The following is a 20003-nucleotide window of genomic DNA, read 5'->3' as shown; positions in this document are numbered from 1 at the left end:
CACCTCCCCCCAACCATTAGCACATGCACACTAACTCTAAAACAAATAAAATCTTTTTTTTTTTAAGATTTTATTTTAGGACAGACAGAGATCACAAGTAGGCAGAGAGGCAGGCAGAGAGAGGAGGAAGCAGGCTCCCCACTGAGCAGAGAGCCCGACGCAAGGCTTGATCGCAGGACCCTGGGATCATGACCTGAACCAAAGGCAGAGACTTTAACCCAATGAGCCACCCAGGCGCCCCTCAAAAGTAAATAAAATCTTAAAAAGATAAGTAAGGATAACCACAAATCAAAAACTAGCAATACATGTGCAAAAACTAAAGAAAAAGTAACCCAGGAATATCACTAAAGAAAGTCAGCAAACCATGAGAAAAAGAGAGCGAGAGAAAGAACAAGGAACTAGAAAACAACCATAAAACAAGTAACAAAATGGCAGTAAGTACATACCGATCAATAATTACTTTGAGTGTAACTACAATAAATGCTCCAATCAAAAGATATAGGGTGACAAAATAGGTTAAAAAAAGCAGGACCCATCTATATGCTACCTACAACAGGCTCATTTCAGACCTAAAGACACATGTAAATTAAAAGTGAAGGAATGGAGAAGGATTTATCATCCAAATGGAATCGAAAAGAAAGCTGGGGTAGCAACACTTACATCGGGAAAAAAAGAGATTTTAAAACAAAGACTGTAACAAGACACAAAGAGGAACACTACAGAATCATAAAGGGAACAATCCATAAAAAAAAAATAACTGTAAATATTTATGGGAGCACCGAAATACATACAGCAGTTAATAACAAACACAAAGAAAGCAACTGATCATAATACAATATTGGTAGGAGACTGATCATAATACAATAATGGTAGGGGACTTTAACAACCCACTTACATCATGCATATATCATCCAAAGAGAAAATCAACAGGGAAAGAGTGGCTTTAAATGACACACTGGACCAGATGGATCTAAGATATATTCAGAACATTCCATCCCAAAACAGCAGAATGCACATTCTTTTCAAGTGCACATAGAATACTCTCTAGAATAGATCACGTGTTAGGCCACAGAACAAGTCTCAACAAATTCAAAAAAATCAGTCATTCCAAGTATCTTTTCTGACCACAACACTAAGAAACTAGAAATCAAACAGAAGAATAAATCTGGAAAGATTACAAATACATAGAGGTTAAATAACATGCTACTAAGCAATGAATGGGTCAACCAAGAAATCAAAGAAAGCCAAAAAATGACAAATGAAAATGAAAACACAACAGCCCAATATCTTTGAGACACAGCAAAAGTTTTATATGAGAAAAATTTATAGCAATATAGACCTACCTCAAGAAGCAAGAAAAATCTAAAATAAACAACCTAACTTTACACCTAAAAGAGCTAGAAAAAGAAAAAACAAAACCCAAAACTGGTAGAAGGAAATAATAAAGATTAGAGCAGGGGGAAAAAAAAAGATTACAGCAGAAATAAAAGAAATAGAAACTAAAACAAACAAAATCAGTATAACAGATCAATGAAACCAGGAGCTGCTTCTTTGAAAAGATAAAAAATTGATAAACCTTCAGTCAGTCTCATCAAAAAAATAGGGGGAAAAATGTTAAAGAAAAAGAGAAAAGCCTCAAAATCAGAAATGAAAGAGAAGTAAAAACCAGCACCATAAAAACACAAAGAATTAGGGGTGCCTGGGTGGTGCATTCAGTTAAGCATCTGACTCTTGGTTTTGGCTTAGGTTCTGATCTCAGGGTCATGAGATCAAGTCCCATGTCAGGCTCCACGCTCACCATTGAGTCTGCTTGAGATTCTCTCTTCCCCTGCACCTCCCATTTGTGTGTGCATTCTCTATCTCAAATAAATAAATAAATCTTTAAAGGAAAAAAAGGAAACTGGCGTACCTAGGTCGTACCTGGCGTACCTGTCATGTCTCCAACCCTTGATTTCAGCTCAAGTCATGATCTTGTAGTCATGGGATCAAGCCCCACATGGGGTCCTCACTCAGCAAAGAGTCTGCTTCAGATTCCTTCTCCCTCTCCCTCCTCCTCCCCCTCTGTTCTCCCAGCTCATTCTCACTCTCTCTCTCTACATATGGAAAATTCTTTGGGAAAAAAAAAAAGGAATATTAAGGATTATAAGAGAATATTTTGAAAAATTATATGCCAACAAATTAGATAACCTAAGGAAATGAATAAATTCCTAGAACATATAACTTCCCAAACCTGAATCAGGAACAAATAGAAAATTGAACAGACAATTTTTACCAGCAATGAAACTGAATCAGTAGGGTGCCTGCGTGGCTCAGTCATTAAGCGTCTGCCCTCTGCTCATGTTATGATTCCAGGGTCCTCGGATCAAGCTCCATATTGGGCTCCTTGCTCAGTGGAGAGCCTGCTTCTTCTTCCTCTGCCTGCCGCTCTGCCTACTTGTGCTCTCTATCTTTCTTCAAATAAATAATATTTAAAAAAAGAAAAAAGAAATCGAATCAGTAATCAAAAAACTCCCAACAAACCAAAGTCCAGGACCAGATGGCTTCACAGGTCAATTCTACCAAATATTTTAAGAAGAGTTAATTCCTATCACTCTCAAACTTTTCCAAAAAAAGTAGAAGAGGAAGGAAAGCTTCAAAATTCATTCTATGAGGTCAACATTACCTTTACCAAAACCAGATAAAGACACTACAAAAAAAGAGAACTAAGGCGGTATCTTTGATGAACACAGCTGCAAAAATCCTTATCAAAATGTCAGTAGACAATCCAACAATACATTAAGGAAAAAAAAAGTTTATCACAATCAGGTGAGATTTATTCCTGGAATGCAAGGGTGGTTCAATATTTGTAAATCAATCAACATGACAAATCACATCAACAAGTTAAAGGATAAAAACCATATGATTATTTCAATTAAGGAAAGGGAATAAAATCAAACTAGTATGGAAAAAGTAAACAGTTCAATATTTGCAGATGACATGATACTATATGTAGGAAACCTAAAGACTCCACCAAAACACTGCTAGAACAGACAAATGAATTCAGCATGATCACAGGATACAATGTCAGCATACAGTTGTGTGCTGCATTTCTATACACAAATAACAAAGCAGCAGAAAGAGAAATTAAGAAAAGAACTCCATTATGATTGTACCAAAAATAATAAGATACCTAGGAATAAACCTAACCAAAAAAGTGAAAGACCTATACTCTGATAACTAAAACACTGATAAAAGAAATTGAAGATGACACAATGAAAAAGATTCCATCTCCTGGATTAGAAGAACAAACACTACCTACTACCCAATGTAAGGGCCTGCCCCTCCCATAGGAACTGGCTTGGGGACCCCAGATGTAGGGGCGGGGCAAGCCAGGTGGAGACGTCCAATCGGTGGGGTGCGCGTATATCCACTGGGGTGAATTGGGATTCAATTGGCCGCCTGTGTAGGGGCAGGGCTCAACCACCCCCATAAAGGTTGGTCTGCAAGGCTGTGGAGGGGAGAAGGAAGAAGCAGAAGGAGAAGAGTCGGCAGGAGCAGCAGAAGAAGAGTCAGCGGGAGCAAAAGAAGAGCTGTAACAGCTCTTGTAAGAGCTATAGGGGCTTTAACAGCTCTTGTAAGAGCTATAAGCACCGCCAGCAGTCCTGCCGCAACGGCCCCGAGCAGCCGGAGGTCTGGACGCCAGCAGTTCCACCACCAGCAGCCCCGCACCGCCAGCGGCCCCACCACCGGCAGACCCGAGCCGCCAACAGTCCCGCCACCTGTGGCCCCAAGCCGCCAAAGATCCCAGCAGCCCCGAGCCGCCAGCGGTCCCGAGCCACCAGAAGCCCCGAGCAGCCGAGCCACCAGTGGTTCCGAGCGGTCCCACTGCCAGCGGCCCCAAGCCGCCAATAGTCCCGCCACCTGCAGCCCCGAGCCGCCAGCGGTCCCAGTGGCCCCCAGCAGCCAAGCCGCCAGCGGTCCAGACACCAGCGGTCCAGACGCCAGAGGTCCTGCGCCACCAGCGCCCCAATGCCTGCAGCCCCGAGCCGCCAGCGGTCCAGACGCCCACAGTTCCGCCACCAGCAGCCCCGAGCCGCCGGCGGTCCCGACGCCTGCGGCCCCGAGCCGCCAATGGTCCCGCCGCCAGCGGCCCCGAGACACCAGCGGCCACGCTGCCAGCAGCCCCGCCCACACACCGCGACCACTGGCAGCGGCGCTGCGGGAAACGGCCTAGATGGCAGCAACCTCGCCAGGAACCCTGAGCCACTGCCTCGCCAGAGCGGTGTCATTCTGGGGAGCGGCTTCATCTGGGAAGAGGCCTCCTCGGTGAGCGGCCCTGCGGGAGCAGCATCATCCGGAAAGAGGCTTCCTCCAGAGCGGCCTCGCTGGAGCAGCCTTGTCTGGGGGGCGGCCTCGCCAGAGCAGCCTTGTCAGAGTGGCGTCATGGGGAGCAGAGTCTGTGTCATCGGTGTCCTCCTCATCATTGTCGCTGTTGTCATCACCTGTTCGTCATTGGCAGCGGCCTCGTCCTGGGAGTGGCTTCCTCCAGAGTGGCCTCTTCTTGGGAGCAGCCCTGTCCGGGGAGCGACCTCACCAGCAGCGGCCTTCTTGGGAGTGGCCTCTTCTTGGGAGTGGCTCCAACCAGGGAGCAGCCTCATCTGCGGAGCAGCCTCGTCCGGAGCGGCCTTCTTGGGAGTGACCTCGTCGGAATCATCGTCGTCATCTTTTCGTAAGAGATAGCCCTGACTGGTCAGTTTGATTTTTGATGCTTGGCGTGAAATAAAGCTTTGTTTGATTTTCGCTTTATATCAGTCTCGTTCCTTTGATCACGGACCCTAACACCCAAAGCAATATATAGATCTAATGAAATCCCTATCTAAATACCAATAGCATTTTTCACAGAATAGAACAAATAATCCTAAAATTTGTATGGAACTACAAAAAGCCCTGAACAGCCAAAGCAATCTTGAAAAAGAAAACAAAAATGGAGGTATCACAATCCCAGATTTCAAGTCAGACCACAAAGCTGTAGTAATCAAAATAGTATGGTACTGGCACAAAAAGAGAAACACAGATAAACAACACAGAACACAGGCCACAACAGCAAGTTTAGAAACAAACCCACACTTATATGACAAATTAATCTAGGAAAAAGGAGCAAGAACATGCAATAGGAAAAAGTCAATCTCTTCAACAAATGGTGTTGGTTAAACTAGATAGCATGATGCAAAATAATTCAACTGGACCACTTTCTTACACATTCACAAAAATAAACTCAGAATGGAGTACAGATCTAAATGTGAGGCCTGAAACCATAAAAATTCCAGAAGAAAGCTCAGGCAGTAATTTCTCTGACATCAGCCATAGCAACATTTTTCTAGATATGTCTCCTGGGGCAACGGAAATAAAAGCAAAAATAAACTACTGGAACTATATCAAAATAAAAAATTTCTGCACAACAAAGGAAACAATTAACAAAACTAAAAGATAACCTACTAAATGGGAGATGATATCTGCAAATTGTATATCCGATAAAGGGATTGTATCCAAATATATAAAGACCCCCCCCAAAAAAAATTAACCTAATTTAAAAACAGGCAGAAGACATTTCTCTAAGGAAAACATACAGATGGCCAACAGACACATGAAAAGATGCTCAACATGACTGATCAGGGAAATGCAAATAAAAATTACAATATCACCTCACACCTGTCAAAATGGCTAAAATCCAAAACACAAGAAGAGTTAACATGGATATGGAGAAAAAGGAACCCTCTTGCACTATGGGTGGGAATGCAAACTGGTAGAGCCAGTGTGGAAAACAGTATGGAGGTTCCTCAAAAAGTTAAAATTAGAACTACTTTATGATCCAGCAATCACACTACTGGGTATTTACCCCAAAAATACAAAAATAGTAATTCAAAGAGATACATGCATGTTTATATCAGTATTAACAATCGCCAAATTATGGAAGCAGCCCAAGAGTCCGTCAACAGATGAATGGATAAAAAAGAGGTGGTATGAACCATCTCATTGGTCAGAATGGCTAACACTAACAACTTAGGAAACAACAGATGTTAGTGAGGATACAGAGAAAGGAGAACCCTCTTACGCTATTGATGGGAATGCAAACTGGTGCAGCCACTCTGGAAAAGTATAGAGGCTCCTCAAAAAGTTAAAAATAGGGATCCCCTATAACCCAGCAATTGCACTACTAGGTATTTATCCAAAGGATAAAACATGATTCAAAGGAGGCACATGCACCCCAATGTTTATAGCAGCAATGTCCACAACAGTCAAACTATGGAAAGCACCCCGATGTCCATCAACAGACTGATGGATAAAGAAGATGTGATACACACACACACTGGAATATTACGTGGCCATCAAAAAGAATGAAATCTTGCCATCTTCAATGACACGGATGGAACTAGAGGGTATTATGTCAAGTGAAATAAGTCAATCAGAGAAAGACAAATACCATAGGATTTCACTCAAGTGGAATTTTAAAAAACAAAACAGATGAACATAACAGAAGACAAGGAAAAAATAAAAGATGAAAATAAGAGAGGAAGGCAAACCACAGGAGACACTGAACTCTAAGAAACAAACTGAGGGTTGCTGGAGGAGAGGCTGTTGGGGGGGGGATATTTGGATACTGTGCATTAAAGTGGGCACTTGACGTAATGAGTGCTGGGTGTTATATGCAAATGATGAATCACTAACATCTATCCCTAAAACTAATAATACAGTATATGTTAACTAAATTGAACTGAAATAAAATAAATGTTTAAAAGAGATGGACTGTATATACAATGGAATATTATACAATCATAAAAAATAATGAAATATTGCCATCTGCAATGACATGGATTCCTCTAGAGAGTATAATGCTAAGTAAAATAAATCAGTCACAGAAAAATAAATACCATGTGATTCCACACATATGTGGAATTTAAGAAACAAAAAAAGAGACAAAATCAAAAACAGACTCTTAACTATAAAGAACTGATGGTTCAGGGAAGGAAGCTAGGGAAAGTAAAACAGGTGAAAGGGATTAAGTGTACACTACCATGATGAGCACTGAGTAATGTATAGAACTGATGAATCACTGTATTGTACACCTAAATTAATATAACATTACTTTATACTGGAATTAAAACTTTAAAATCCTAAGGGTGCCTGGCTGGCTCAATCAGTAAAGGATGCGACTCCTGATCTTGAGGTCATGAGTTCAAGAGGCCTGTGTCAGACATGGAGCCTACTCAAAATAAAAAATAAATAAAATTTTTAAAACATAGGCAAAGAAGGGCGCCTGGGTGGCTCAGTGGGTTAAGCCGCTGCCTTCGGCTCAGGTCATGATCTCAGAGTCCTGGGATCGAGCCCCGCATCGGGCTCTCTGCTCAGCAGGGAGCCTGCTTCCTCCTCTCTCTCTGCCTGCCTCTCTGCCTGCTTGTGATCTCTCTCTGTCAAATAAATAAATAAAATCTTTAAAAAAAAAAAACATAGGCAAAGAACATAAATAGACACTTTTCCAAAGAAGACACACAAATGGCTAAAAAATGCATGAAAGGTATTCAACATCACTAATCATCAGGGAAATGCAAATCAAAACCACAATGATAAATCACCTTAAACCTAGGAAGAATCTTATCAAAGAGAAAAGTAATCATAAATGGTGGGGAAGAAGCAGAGAAAAGGGAACACTTCTGCACTGCTGGTGGGAATGTAAATTGGTACAGCCACTATGGAAAGTGTATGGATTTTCCTCAAAAAGTTAGACATAGAACTATATAATCCAGCAATACTGCTTCTGAGTACATATCCAAAGAGAATTCAAGGTCTCAAAGAGAGTTCTACTCCCATGTTCACAGCACCATTATTTATAATACCCAAGATATGAAAGCAACCTAAGTATCTGTCAGTAGAGGAAAAGTTCAAGAAAATATGATGTATTGTGTGTATATGTGTGTGTACACACACACAATGGACTATTCAGCCTTTGGAAAGAAAAAACATCAAAACCACATTTGTGGTAACATGGATGAACCTAGAGGACATAATGATAAATTAAATAAGCCAGACAGGAAAAATATCACACAGTATCACTTTTATGGGAATCTTTTTAAAAGTCAACTTCATAGAAACAGAAAATAGAAAAGTGACTGAAGGAGGTTTGGGGAAACAGGGAAAGATTTTTTTTAAAGGTTACAGAGTTTTTCAGATGAATGAGGTAGAGGATCTAATGTATAACAGGGTAGCTATAGTTGATAATATTATAATATATAATTGAAATTTACTGAGAGTAGATTTTAAATGGCCTCACCCAAAGAAATTATATGAGTGGTGATGGATGTGGTAACTTGATGATGGGAATCCCTTCACAATGTATACATATATCAAATCATCAGGTTGTATACTCTAAATATCTTATAATTTGTCACTTTCACCTCAATAAAGCTAGAAAAAAATAAGATAGCAAAGGGAAAACATAGCCCCTGAATAAAGGGGGAACTAGAATTTTACACCTGACAAAGAAAAATGTGCATTTAATTAAGACAGTTTGCCATTATGAAATATGAATCCCTAGAAGTCATCTGTTACTTTGACAACTGAAATATTAAATATGCAGCTAACTACCATAATTATATTTTAGAATTTGAGATTTTATTCAAATGTTCTCCAATACATTTCACTACACTGGAATCCCAATAAACACAGCTCTGATTATCACTTAGGGACATGACTTCCATAGTCTGTCTCCAACTCAGATTTCAACCTGATTTTCATTTTTCTACTACATGTATTCTAACACCCAACCAAATTAAAGTATATATTTCTATTCTCCTTATATGGACACCTCTCTCACCACACTTCTGTATTCAAAACTTTCAATATCTTCAAGGTCCTAATCATAGGGAATTGTCTTCATGAAATTTATATGCACTTTATAAAAAATAATTTCAAGACTTTAAATTTTGCCTTTAAATTTAAATCACTAGATAATTAAAATCTTTAAAAAAATAAATAAATAAATTACTAGATAATTAGAGGTATGGAAGTAGGAATGTGGCTAATTTTTTTTTTAATAAAGATTTTATTTATTTACTTGACAGACAGAGATCACAATTAGGCAGAGAGGCAGGCAGAGAGGGAGGGGAGGAAGCAGGCTCCCCGCAGAGCAGAGAGCCTGACACAGGGCTCGATCCCATGACCCTGAGATCATGACCTGGGCTGAAGGCAGAGGCTTTAACCCATTGAGCCACCCAGGTGCCCCAAGGCTAATTTTTTTAACAGCAATTACTACATTATCCAGGGAAATGGATTTTTAGAAAAATATATTGCAACCATCTCTTTCAATAGAGGAATGAACAATATTAGTTGCCATTATAGCCACATACTAAAAGACAATCAGTAATAGTCATAACCTGTTCACAGAACACTCTGTAAGTTATCAATTCTGGGAAGCAGGAATATAGATATTTGTTATATTATTCATTGTAAGAAAGAATACAGTAAAATAGATGTAAAAAGGTTAAGGGAGGGAAAGAAGTTAAGAGATGGGGGAAGGAAGGAGGAAAAAGGATAAGAAGTGAGAAAAGAGAGACACAGAAACACCCGAAGAAATAGAAAGTATGCTGACTACAGTAATGTATCAGAGCATTCTGCCCTTTGCTATGCTTTCTTGCAAGGAAAGATTTAAAGGAAAAGGCTAAAGAAATACTTTAAAAAAAAAGACACAAAGGCAACAGGTTTACAAAAATAAAAAACACTAACATACATTTTACATGGAGTATGCAGGAGATATTAAAACTATAGCATAAATTAAATACTATGGGTATATGCCTTAATGGTCTTGAATTGTTTTTTGTTTCTTTTGTTATGCTTTTTAGTTTGCTGCTTAGTTTATTTTTTAGTGGCATGGTGCCCTGCAAAACAAACTGTTTCCAGATTGTTAAGATCTTACAACAATATCTTAAGTGTGATTAAAAGTGGGAAGCAAATAAAATAAATAGAGCAATAACTAACAAATAAAAACAATATTTTATGGCTTGTATTACACTGAAATTAATTTAGTCTAAAACATCATAATCCAACATTGTTAGCTAGCAAACTTATTAAGATTCAGGACAGTAACTAGCCTAGAAAAAGTACTTACATTGGCTTTCCACAAAACTAAAACAGGTCTACCTAATGTGTCAGGAATTGTAATGATATATGTAGAACATTATAGCTTTTACATAACTTTTTCTCTTATTAAACAAGAAAAAAGTTTTTAGAGATGTATGAATTATAAAGGGTAAGGTATTAAGAAAAAAACTGTCAAATCAATAAGGCAAAAAACTAATACTCAAAATATGGAGCCTAAGTTCAATAACTTCTTACAGACTGAATTTTTATAGTATTTTCACTAAGAAAACACTATTTCACAGTTACAAGCTATAATGATAAACATGAGCAGCCATCTCCTGAGTCACATAGTGGAAGAGATTTTTAAAAGTGAATGATACTGGGGTGCCTGGGTGGCTCAGCTGGTTAAGCAGCTACCTTCAGCTCAGGTCATGATCCCAGAGCTCTGGGTTCAAGCCCCACATTGGGCTCCCTGATCAGTAGGGAGTCTGCTTCTCCCTCTTCTGCTCCCCCTGCTTGTGCTCTTTTTCTCACTGTCAAATAAATAAATAAAATCTCTTAAAAAAAAAAAAGAAAGAAAGAAAGTGAATGATACCCCAACATGAATGTATGTTTCAGGCTATCACAATTAAATCTTAAAGACTTTATTTTCAATAATTTTAATTCACTAAAGCTTCAAATGTTGAGGTTTTCCCACTCTATTAATGGAATAAAGACTTATTTATTTTGAATAAATTTTTTTTAACAAAATGTCACCAAAATTTAGAGGACTTGCTTTCAAAAACGTTCAAAACATAGGACAAAGGGATTGCTTTACAAAGTAATTCTTCAAAGACTCAAATGTTAACGAAATTCAATTAATGAAAGGCAGCAAAGAGAGAAAACTTATAATGACATGCCAAAGTAGTTTTCAACATTAGTATTGTCTCAGAAACACTGTAATTCAGTTACGTTAACTGCGCACATATAAAATTGTTCAAAATTTTGACAACTGCAGCTTCCGTTTGGTAAAATATCAAGCTTCTTTGGATGCAACTATGAAATACATGTAAACCACAATCAATTCAAGTTTATCTTGGTCACACAGGTTATATAATTTAATAAGAACTCTTTTTAACACACAATGTAATAATCCACCAAATGTGTATTCATATTATTGCAGATATAATTTTATCTTCAATGTTCTGCAGTTACATGTGTCAAATTATTGTCTGCCACTATATTTTCCTCAAAATAACTACTAAACCTGAAAGTAAATCCTGATGCTTTTTCAGATTTTCTTCAGCTTCTCATGTGGTCAATGATATAACCATGAGAGACGCTAAATGTTAGTAAAAATTCTGCACATAACTTGTAGGTTCATCATCAACTTAAAAACAAAATATCACTATTTAATTTATTTTTAAGCATTAGTTTTCTTTTAAGTTCTCCACTACCAAATGGATTACAAAAGCATTACCAAACAATATAAAAAAAAAAAAAAGCTGACAAAAACCATTACAGCAACAACATTCCTACTACTCTTTGTATGTGCTCTGACAGGACAGGAGCTTAGCCTCTATTCCTTACAATTTCACTTACATATAACCTAAAATTTCCCGTTTCATACTGACTCCACCCCCCAGGTATGGCAGCTATACAAATCTCAGACTAGCATGCTACAACACTAGTTGGTACAACTGGGCAGCAGGGATAGCAGCATTTAATACTTCTGCTAATTGTCCCTAGCTGCTCATGTCCCAGCACACTCTATCAACTAGTGCCCTCTATTCTGTCCTTTAAAGGACTGGTTAATTATTTTCCATCTGGAAAGTGTTTTTCCTGAGTTATCACTAGATGTCTTTAAATTTAACCACATGTTAAAGCGAGAACTCTCTTCACTGCACACTCAGCTCATGAACTAATACAGACCATGGCAACAGAGGTTAAAAAAAAAACAGGCCACTCATTGACTCTATCTGGGCTCATTTTAACAAAAACAGTGATGGTAGTTTCTTTAGTTAAAAAACAAAAACTAACTTTGCTAACCTGGGCTTGCCTCTGGGACCACAAACATAAATCATGGCTGCATCAGACAAACAGAACAATGTTCACAGTGCTTTAATAGATAAAGAAAAGATGCACAGAGACTAACTTAATTATAAAGAGAACTTATTGTAAAACTGATTAAGTTTCCGGGCCCTTAACATAACAATGCCCCTGCCACGCCCTGTATATAATTTTATAGTCTGATTTTGCATTCTTTTTCCATACAGAAAGAAGGTTCTACCCTTGTATGAAGAGGTTTAATAACCCAAAATCACATAACCTATGAAACCTACAAAATGAGTTAGGACTTGTGTTGATTTGATTTGGAGAATATACAGTGATACTGTAAAATGGAAAAATAGTATTTTTTTTCCCCCAACAGAATCTTAACTGGTTAGCATTATCTTAAAGTTTATTCCCCACCAGTTCCAAACTACATAACACTAACCACAAACAGTCATAAAATATCAGTTTGATTGTGTTACTTCCAAATTTGTATGACTCAATAACAGATTAAATTTCAACTTCTCAGTCTGGCTTTCAACCTATCAAAAAGACACATATACATATTTTTAAATATTTAAATATATAATCTTATCTCCAACTACTTACGTAATGTTTATTTGCATCTCTATTTTCCCCATCTCAACTATCCTTTATTCTTGTTTCTGACTGCCAAAGCTTCAACTAAAACTATCTTATATTCTGCTATCGTTCTGAGTATCTACTCCTTAAAGCATGTATTTTGGCCCCTTATCTTAAACATTTTCAAACTTAATGACATGTCATATCCACACCCCCAATAAAATATAAATCTCTCAGAAAGGGGCTAAATTTCATTATTTTTCATGCCCACCTGGCACAGTGCTTGGTACACAGCACTCAACAAATATTTTGCACAAACGTTCTAGGCCTACATTTACAAATGCACACTTTCTCCCTTAACTAAATTTAAACAAAATTTTATCTGTGTCCATCTTATGACACTGGTTGCTGTATTCAATCTAAGTTGCAAAATAAATTTCCCCTAATTAAAAAAAAAAAGTTTTCTTATACTTCATATGTAGTGCAATATAGTCCATCTATAGTCAAATTCATTATAAAATGCATATTGTAGCCCAAAGACTGTATACATCTTTAGATTCTCCTTCCTCTCCTATCTTCCTGACACCTTCATGTCTGAGGTGGCTATGAATTTGGTGAAAAAAGTTACTGATCAATAAATAGGAAAATGAAAGAGGATCATTTCCAAATCCTAAAAAATCAGTGGGTATACCTGTCCTGTCTCAAATGTATACCTCAATCTAACAAGGAAAATACAGGGTCTAAGTGACTTACAAAAACTATAAAACAAAAACTAGAGTTCTAGAGCAATGATTCCCAGACAAGTAAAAGAAAAATTTTTTTAATTGGCAAGACTGACAAATGACTGATATTTTAACTGTCAAAAAAGGACTTAAATGAGGAGGAGCATTTAAAAAATATATATATCTTGGAAAAAAAGAAAGAACAGACCATTATATTGAAAAACCTGACATTACCAATGATTAGCAAGTTTCAGAGACAGTTGATTGGGAATTGCTATTAGAGACATGTAAATTACTCTCAGCTTAGACCAAATCTCTAACCAAAATGAGATTTTTTAAGTGAAATGATATCTTGTAAAAATGTCCACGAACTTTAACACAAAAGCCAAACCAAGTAATTTTGAAAAAGGAAAAAATAAGGGAAGCTTATGTCTTCCCTAGCCACCAAACCTTTCCTTTTTATTTCACACACAAAACAAGACACTTTATGTATGACTGGTAGAGTCCCCAAACTGAAGAGTAGCAAAAAAATCAAATGCCAAGTTTGTTTTATGCCAAGAAAAACTGTAAAGAACTTTGCCATAATAAAGATTTTCCTACTGTGGCGTGTGGGAGGCTCAGTGGGTTAAGCGTCTGACTTTTGGTTTTAGCTCACATCATTATCTTGAGGTGGCAAGATAGAGACCCTGCAGGGAGGCTCCCAGCTCAGCAGGTAGTCTGCTTCAGATTTTCTCCCTCCTTCCCTGCCCACCCACACCCCACCCTCACTCCCTCTCTCTTTAAAATAAATAAAATCTTTTTTAAAAATTAAAAAATAAAAATTCTTCTGTAAATTAATTCTACAATTAAACTTACATCAAGTTCCTACAATAAATAAGAATACTCTGCTTCCATGTTATGTATACAATCAGACTGCTATGATCAAAACAAACTGCTATAACCTGCTTTTTTAATTCTCTTATCAAAAATGTGTAAAGCCCCTTACTAGCTTCCTGTGTTAACTCAGACCCACCTGCTGCCTGACAAATAACCCTTCCAATTTGTTTAATACCCCCCCATCCATCCCTTCTAAGCCTTGCTAAAAACTAGGTCTCCAATTTGACCAATTATTTATCTCACCTCCTTTTCAAATTTTAAGAACCTGTGCTTCATTTTTTCTCTGTGGTGCTTGTTCTGTGCAATATTGCTATCCTTCAAGGCTTCATGGAATTTGTTTCTTGGTTCTTTAAGTATCACAGCTCTTTATGTGTGCCACTTTTAGAAAACTTGTTTCTGTACAGCATGGCAGAATGGTTAAACACATTGCTCTCAAATCCTAACACTGCTACTGATTAGCTGGGGTGACCTTGAGCAAGTCACTTAACCTTAACAGTGCATCAGTAAAATAGGAATAACATTTGTATATACCTCATGAGATTCTTGTTAAGAGTTAATGAGCTAATATGTGAAAAGCACTTAGAACAGTACTTCCTTTAATATTAAGTGCTATTTAACTATTCAGTAATAATACTATTCTATTCTCATCATTCTACCACAGATTATTTTTGTGGATCAAAATTACATCTTTTTATTTTCTGCATTTTCCTCCCCCACCCCATACAGAGATTAACAATGCCCTAAACAGGAAGGCATGTGACAACCTATTTGTTTAATTAATGTTGAATGCTCTGAGGGAGAAGTTCTGATAGAGCTCTGTAAATGTTCTCCAATTATCTCATCTGTCTGTATTTAAGTTCTTCACATTTCTCAAAATTTTCAACCAAAAAACAACTCTAATAAGGGACGGTAATAAACAAGTTCCAAAATGGACTGGGATACAGATTAAAATGTTTATTCTATAACAGCTCTCATCAGCTGCTAGTAGTCATTACTAAGCACTGTCTTGGATTCTGAGGCCCTTTAGGCCCTCATGATCACAATATCATGATCAACTAATCTTTTACACCCTCATCTACTGTCATAGTAGAAAATGGAAATACTCATTGTTTCATTACCAATCTGGGGTTTGACCTAAGGAGTCCATTCCCCCAAGAAAATATATTTAAAGTTGCAGATTTTAACTTAAAATATCACAGGATTTACGTTCTTTAATCCATAATGTATCCATGTTTGTTTAAATTTACAAATTTTTTTTCCTCTCATCCCTGAGTAAAACTGTTGCTCCAGGGAGAGGTGTCATGTTACTTCTGTGGTTTCTTAAGCCCCAGTGGTACCTAATACTTCCAGGCACAGTTCTACTTCATTTTTGAAAAACACACTGCTAGACTATTTCCTGCGGTATATTGCTTTTGCATCCTCCCAATAGTTTGCAAAATATTACTCTCTGAAGAGCCAGAAGCTTTACATATAAGAGAATAATGGCACCTATGTTTTAACAGTATTAAGCATTTACAAAATTTACTTCGTATCTCATTTAATATTCATTTTAAAGGCTGTCAGATTCAAAAACATCAAATTATAATCACATATCACCTAACTCTTGTGAAGCCTGTAAGTGAATTTTCCATTTTCTACAAAGTAGAAGTGAGACACTAGAACACCAGCCAGAAATAATTCAGAGACATTTCTAAAATACAATGCTAACACATTCTTCAACAGGATAATATGCTTCTGCTAAAATTACTGGGCATAGTTACAATACTTGGTGAACACAAAAGCGGTCTTTCTCCTTACAAAATCCTTTAGAAAGTAAATGTGTTATAGTCTAACCATATCACCACTGCTCTGGGTCTACTTGTGACAAAAATTATATTTAACAGATTAGTATTTCAATTCTAAAATTTCCTTTTGTCAAGGAATTTCATCAAATGAAATTGCAGGCCCACATTATTTCTATCCAAGTGGACCGTAGGCCAGTAATAGTAATGAAAATGTTATACAAAACTACATTGTCAACCAGTCATGCTTTATGATTAATGCCAAATACAAGATAAATTGCCAATTCTCTTATAAGTTATTGCAGTTAAAAACTGTTCACTTCAGGGGCACCTGGATGGCTCAGCTGGTTAACCCACAGACTCTTGGTTTCGGCTCTGGTCATTATGTCGGGGTCTTGGGATAGAGTCCCGTGTCAGGCTCCCTGCCTGAAGATTCTCTCCGCCCCTCCCTTCGCTCATGAGGTCACATGCACGCATGCGCAAGCCCGCCTTCTCTCAAATAAATCTTCAAAAAAAAAAAAAATGATCACTTTACCTTCCTTTAAAAAGCAAACTAATTTCATAACTGATACTGCCACTGCCCCCTCCCCCGACAATGGACTTAGGGACAGCAAGGAATGATCTCTTCCATAATAGTTTCCACATTCATACAGAAGCTATATACTACCTGAGAAAAAACTTCTGAGAGATGGGCAGAAGCGGGAAGAAGGCAGAGGAGGGCTCAGGTGCTGAGAGGCCTCATTAGAGAAGGAAGACGTGGGACACGGGGGAGGGAAAGCAAAGAACTTCACCCACTGTGCGCCCCACACACGAAGCCCTTGGAAAGACTGTGGGGAGAAGCTGATTTGCTTTTGGTTTAGAACAGAGAGGTAGCGACTAAGGTCTCCCAGTTTGGCTACCAATGAAAAGACCCACAACTAGCAAGGTTCCTCCAGCTCAGGCTACGCCCGCCCCTCCAGGGTTTAGGAAAAAGGCGCCATTTTGGGAATGAATGTACGAGGACTCACGGCATATGGTCTCAAGCACCAGAAGCATAACTCACCGAGATCCCCCGACCCAATTCATCTCTCAGAAACTTCTGAGGCCCCAAAGGTGGGAGCTCAGACGTCTTGGGTCTATGCCCCGCCACAGTTTCTTCAGCCTCAGCCTCCTGCGTCGTACCGCCCAGCCTCCCGACAGCCTCTGCGCCCAGGCTGGCTTTTTGTGAGCCTCCCAAAAGCCTCTGCGGTGTCTGCGGAGACAGTGGCCGGATAGGGCCGCAAGGGACGCTGTGGGAAAGCAGCCAGTCCGCATAAGGGAAGAGGAATCAGCAGTTTTGACCGCTCAGGCAAGGGAAGCCTAAGTAAATGAAGTTTCGGACTGTGGCCACAGGGTTAGTGTTTCAAGCCACCTCCACCATAATTTTATTTAGCCTTGTATTGGTCTCAGCCTTCTTTTTCAGATCAAAGATCTGACTTGGGGGAGAAAAAGAAGGCAAAGACAAAGTTATACGATCCCTAATCCTAAAAATGAAGCTTGCATTCCCACTTATCACTCCCCATCCAAATCCTTTAAGTATCTTTCACATACTGTTTTAATATTCAGTAAACAGTTGTTTATTAGGAACGCTGCACCGTAGTGATTTACTATTCTGTACATTTTGTGAGTTTCTGAGTGATCAAAGTTTTATTTAAGCTGCAAAGTCCCAAAGACTCAAATTCTTATCAGAAGTACTAAAAACAAAAACTGGATTTTGCTGTTCATTTCTGTGTTATGTTTGTATGTCCTCATAAAACATTTATCCTACAAACTATTCTATGATATTTTGGAAACTAGAAATCTCTTGTCCCAAATAAATCCACAAAGTACCCTCCCCCCATTGTCATGACTGTTTTCCAGACTTTAACCTATTCAAATATATTTTCTGTTAAGTCACTGGGAAAAAGTACATAAAATAGGATTATGTCCCAGGGTAGATATCTTATTTAAAATATAAATATTGATTTTTATAATAAAAATTCACCAGAGTATACCTATTATTGGTTTGAATTAGACCAGGTGAATACACCATTTCAGAACATATTAGTCTTCCACATAGACTGGTCATTTTTCAGTATCTAAACTATATAGCCAAGTCAGAAGTAATAACCTAGAGTTATTAGCCTTTACTACTTTCAACATTTTTTTTAAGATTTTTTACTTATTTATTTATTTGACAGAGAGAGATCACAAGCAGGCAGAGAGGCAAGCAGAGAGAGAGGAGAAAGCAGGCTCCCAGCTGAGCAGAGAGCCTGATGTGGGGCTCAATCCCAGGACCCCTGTGATCATGACCTGAGCGAAAGGCAGGGGCTTAACCCACTGAGCCACCCAGGCGCCCCAACTTTCAACATTTTTAAACAGGTACAAACTTATTAAATTAACTAAAAGAGGAAAATAATTTGCTAAAGGATTAACTGACTCTTTTGATATATTGTATGTGAAAGGACATAAAGGAGAGGTAGATCAATTTATTGAGAAATCAAGAACACTCACTGCTTTCCTTCCAGTCACAGAAAGGCAGTAGAAGTGGTGAATTAGGCTAAGGAAAAAATTAATCTATGAGACACATCTTCAGACAAGATAATTTGCTGATTTTTCCTTCACAGCAAAAGCCACTTCGTTATTAACTAGTTATTAGGTGGTTATTTGTAACAGCTGAAATGCTGACCTAAGCTCTCATCTTTAGTGTTGTTTATGCCTCTCATGAATAACTAACATGATCAATAGTTAATGAGTCAAACACAGTGCTATTTTAGGGCCAGTAGGGCAATTAGGTGATCTCTTGGGTCAGGAAACAGTTCAAGAAAGGAATACAGCACAGATGAAATACTACTTAGCATTTGGTGAAAGAAAATCCATCTAAGATTCTTGAATCTTAATCTATATTACTAAAAAAAAAAATCTACTTTCTGGTGATTTACTATCTAAACTCATAACATATATAGTATCTACATTATATATATTTTTATTTATATCCTTGTATAAGGAGATCTATTATAAAAAATAATTTCTGATATTTTACAGTTTATAAAACATATGGTTTAATATGTTTCTTATATATTCTGAATATGTACCAAACCTCTTTAATCTGGCTCTTCCATAGATGTTGGTAGTGTTCACTTTGGCACTGACATTAAGAATATTACCTAAGGGGGTGCCTGGGTGGCTCAGTGGGTTAAAGCTTCTGCCTTCGGCTCAGGTCATGATCCCAGGGTCCTGGGATCGAGCCCCGCATCGGGCTTTCTGCTCAGCCGGGGAGCCTGCTTCCTCCTCTCTTTCTTTGCCTGCCTCTCTGCCTACTTGTGATCTGTCAAATAAATAAATAAATCTTTAAAAAAAAAAAAAAAAAAAGAATATCACCTAGGGGCACCAAGGTGGCTCAGTTGGTTAAGCATTTGACTCTTGATCTCAGCTTAGTTCTTAATCTCAGGGTCATGAGTTCAAGACCCACACCAGGCATCACACTGGACATGGAACTTACTCTTAAAAAAAAAAAAAAAAAAAAAAACACATGAGGGGTGCCTGGGTGGCTCAGTGGATTAAAGCCTCTACCTTAGGCTCAGGTCATGATCCCAGGGTCCTGGGATCCAGCCCCACATCGGGCGCTCTGCTCAGCAGGGAGCCTGTTTCCCCCACCCTCCTGCAGGCCTCTCTGCTTACTTGTGATCTCTCTGTCAAATAAATAAATAAAATCTCTAAAAAAAAAAAAAGGAAAGAAAGAAAACCACATGAGAACAGAGTAATTTGGAAACTATTACTTATTTTTAATTATCATTCATTTTCTAAGATTATTTTCCCCCTTAAGAAAATTTTAACACTTTTCCATACAAACATGTAAAATTGAGATGCTTGAGTAGAAATTAGGCTGAATTATGTTTAGTTT

At 38.1% G+C, this 20003-nt stretch overlaps 2 protein-coding genes across 5 annotated transcripts in view; one reads left to right on the top strand and one right to left on the bottom strand.

Annotated features, from left to right (window-relative positions):
• CUNH12orf40 (chromosome unknown C12orf40 homolog) overlaps positions 1-17280 on the bottom strand; it is a 139351-nt gene extending 122071 nt beyond the window's left edge. For all 4 annotated transcript variants that reach the window (XM_032855361.1, XM_032855362.1, XM_032855360.1 and 1 more), the window contains exon 1: positions 17145-17280. In XM_032855361.1, the coding sequence (XP_032711252.1) occupies positions 17145-17167 (23 nt within the window). In that variant the 5' untranslated portion in view covers positions 17168-17280. The remainder of the gene's footprint in view (positions 1-17144) is intronic.
• Positions 17281-17381: 101 nt separating this feature from the next.
• Positions 17382-20003, top strand: part of ABCD2 (ATP binding cassette subfamily D member 2) — a 69278-nt gene continuing 66656 nt past the window's right edge. The window contains exon 1 of the mRNA XM_032855358.1: positions 17382-17474. The gene's annotated coding sequence lies outside the window, so the exon portion shown is untranslated. The remainder of the gene's footprint in view (positions 17475-20003) is intronic.

The sequence above is a fragment of the Lontra canadensis genome, unplaced genomic scaffold (assembly GCF_010015895.1).
Source record: "Lontra canadensis isolate GAN:19392208 unplaced genomic scaffold, GSC_riverotter_1.0 scaffold9, whole genome shotgun sequence".
Taxonomy (NCBI): Eukaryota; Metazoa; Chordata; class Mammalia; order Carnivora; family Mustelidae; genus Lontra; species Lontra canadensis.
The sequence above is the reverse complement of the archived record's forward strand: the minus strand, read 5'-3'. Positions and strand labels throughout refer to the sequence as shown.